This window comes from Galeopterus variegatus, unplaced genomic scaffold, assembly GCF_000696425.1.
Source record: "Galeopterus variegatus unplaced genomic scaffold, G_variegatus-3.0.2 Scaffold10774, whole genome shotgun sequence".
Classification (NCBI taxonomy): Eukaryota; Metazoa; Chordata; class Mammalia; order Dermoptera; family Cynocephalidae; genus Galeopterus; species Galeopterus variegatus.
Genome location: NW_007736885.1, coordinates 54,995 through 57,725, shown reverse-complemented (window position 1 = coordinate 57,725; position 2,731 = coordinate 54,995). Strand labels below are relative to the sequence as shown.

General features: G+C 43.9%; 1 protein-coding gene across 1 annotated transcript in view; it reads right to left on the bottom strand.

Annotated features, from left to right (window-relative positions):
* The window catches only part of LOC103610220 (adenylate cyclase type 2-like), a gene marked incomplete at its 3' end in the record, with an annotated part of 27,782 nt that overhangs the window by 1,375 nt on the left and 23,676 nt on the right, over positions 1-2,731 (bottom strand). Inside the window, exon 5 of the mRNA XM_008594426.1 lies at positions 16-54. Within this exon, the coding sequence (XP_008592648.1) occupies positions 16-54 (39 nt within the window). The remainder of the gene's footprint in view (positions 1-15; positions 55-2,731) is intronic.

The following is a 2,731-nucleotide window of genomic DNA, read 5'->3' as shown; positions in this document are numbered from 1 at the left end:
GTATTTCTGTTATGCGCGATGTTGATATCAACTCCAGTGGCATCTCTCACTTTCCTAAAGAGATGGGAAGTGACATCACAACTCAGTGACAATCCCTTCCTCCTTTAACTCCTGGACAATTTTCCTGGCATTTTACTGTTGGAATTTCTCAGACTGTTGGAAATCCTGCCATTAATTCCTTCTATGGCAGAAGGTTGCTGCTCTGAGCCAAGAGAAAGGGCTTTTCTTTCCAGTCACTCTCAGATTAGACCAAAAGCTAGTGAAACTGGATCAAGCCAGACCCTGGGGATGACAAAGCATTTTGGCAGTAGCTTTTGCTCTATCAGCTAATACATATCACGCACCTGTTATGTGCTGGCACCTGCTCTGCCTTCTCCTACTAGAAGCATGTGACATTGCCTTGTAATATCAGAAACGACCTTGGACACCATCTGCAATTCTAGCGTTTCATGCAAAGTATGTCCCCAATGAATATAATCTTCTCATAAGGGAATAATACAGCTTGTTTGTGAGCTTACTAATGACTTCAGCCTAAATAAGCATTTTTAAAAAATAATCCTGAGATTAAAGCCTTTCAATTGTGCACATTCTTTAACAAGAAGAGAAAAAAATTGCTTTTAAAAAAGCTTTAATAATGCATAAGGTATCACAAAAAAGAAGCCAATTTTTAAAAAAAATCATTAAAAAAACACTTTAGGGCCCTTTCACCAACTCGTTAACAGAGACAAATGAAGATCTTCAACAAAGGGATATTGGAAATACTTGGCAATGCTTATTTATTTCTGCCAGCTAAAAACACTTATCCGTTAATGTACGAGTATTATTGTAAAAGGAGTGCACAGGGAGATGTCCCTAGTTACCCCGAGGACAGCGGAGGGAAGAAACCACGCAGCACAGTAGAGACCAGACGCTAGCGGTGTGCCGTGTAGCATGGGAACCCCCCACACCCCACAAGGGCACAGGTATGTGCATCACCTTAAGTGATACAATGACATCATTGTAGCATGCTGGCAGTGATAAAAAAGAATCAGACCCATGAGGTGTAATTAAATGGCATCCTGGAAAAGGAATATGGAAAGCTGTTTTCCTTCCACTTTCCTTTCCTTTCTCCATACTTCCTTCCCTCATTCTCTTCCTGTCCTATTTTCACGCAAAAAAAAAAAAAAAGACAGCAACCTATTTAGCACTATGCAAGTCATCCAAACTCTTCATTCCTGCTGCATAAGATGAGCCAGAGGATAAACGTGACAAGGGAGACCTGCCCCCTGCCACTCCGCCCTCCATCAGCCACGAAGCTTGTGCACCTCCAGACCACGCTCTGATGCTCTCTCCCTGCTCCCCACTCCCCATGTCTCCCTTCCCTGCCAGGGTGTGGTGTCACCTGTCCACCTTGCATTGTTCTTCCAGCCTTGGCTCAGGCACAGCCTCCTCCAGGAAGGCTTTCTGGTCTCCCCTCTTCTAGGCTGAGAGCAGTTAGCACTCCCTGTCTGGGTCCATCTCTGCTCTAGGAGAGTCAGCCCCTTGGGATGCAGACCTTGTGCAAGTGGTTGGTGTACTGAGCAATGGGTTCAGGCCTGATCCAACAGTGGCACTCCATACAAGTGTATTAATTGACCGAGGTCATTTTTGAAGCATTAACAGTGTTTCTCTCTTGGAGAGATGACAATCCTGAGAAATTTGTTATGAAACCCATGATGTTCTTAAGATTTTACGTTGTTGAGGGAGAACAATTCCAACCACGTGGCATTTCTGTTCACCAGACTAGGTTAGCAGAGAGCCAGGGAGGAATCAACAAAGAGGAGAAAACAGTCTAAGGTTGGCCATTGCACAGAACTGACTTGTTAATGAGTTGACTTGCTAAACCACTAAAAGCAAGCTCTACGTTCATTGTCTTTTTTTAGAAAAGTGAGTTGATCAAGGGTTCAGATGAGTCGACTGGCCAAATGTTTTGATGCATGTAGAGGAATTTTGTGTGCTCTCTAGAAAAATGTTGATATAGTTGCTTAAAGCTTGCAACAGTAGTAGACAAACTTTCTAGTTTTAAAGCAACCTTAAGCATCTATAAAATCAAAGTCCTGAATATTACTTCCTCGATTCAAAACAATTTACAGTTTCATGATGGAAAACAACAATCTCTCTAAGCATTAGGGACATTCCCAAACTGCAGCTGATGTGCTGCTCCAGTGGTGCCTTGGAGAACACAATGAGGCGCTGGGTGTGGAGGTGCAAACACACAGGGAAGACACAGGCAGACGTCGTTCCTTGGCCCAGGCTGCTGGTTCCTGTGGAACCTGAGATGACCAAGCAAAAACCCAAGTGCCCAGTGCGCGATCGCCCTCACTAGCTTAAAAAATTGACATTCCTGTACTCATCCCTATCTGCGGTTCAATAAATGGGATGCAAATGTTCGCCCTTGCATAGGAGAGAGGGGAAGGGTGGGCAAAGAGTTCCTGGAACTTGCTGAGATGCCTGTCTGTCACCACCCTTACTGGGCGTGTAACAAGACAACCTGTTTATTGATCACCTTGTCAACCATACATAAGACAAACAGGTGATATATAATAGAGGAAGAAGGTGGAACCCCTTATCAGTGAGTGGCAAGTCACCGGGACACGCGGACATTGCCTGATTTGAAGAATAAGTTTAGGGATAAGCAAGAGTTGGGGAGTTTCCTCAGATTTGCTGCCATTACTGAGACTCTGAACACATAATTTATTACTAATGCTCAACA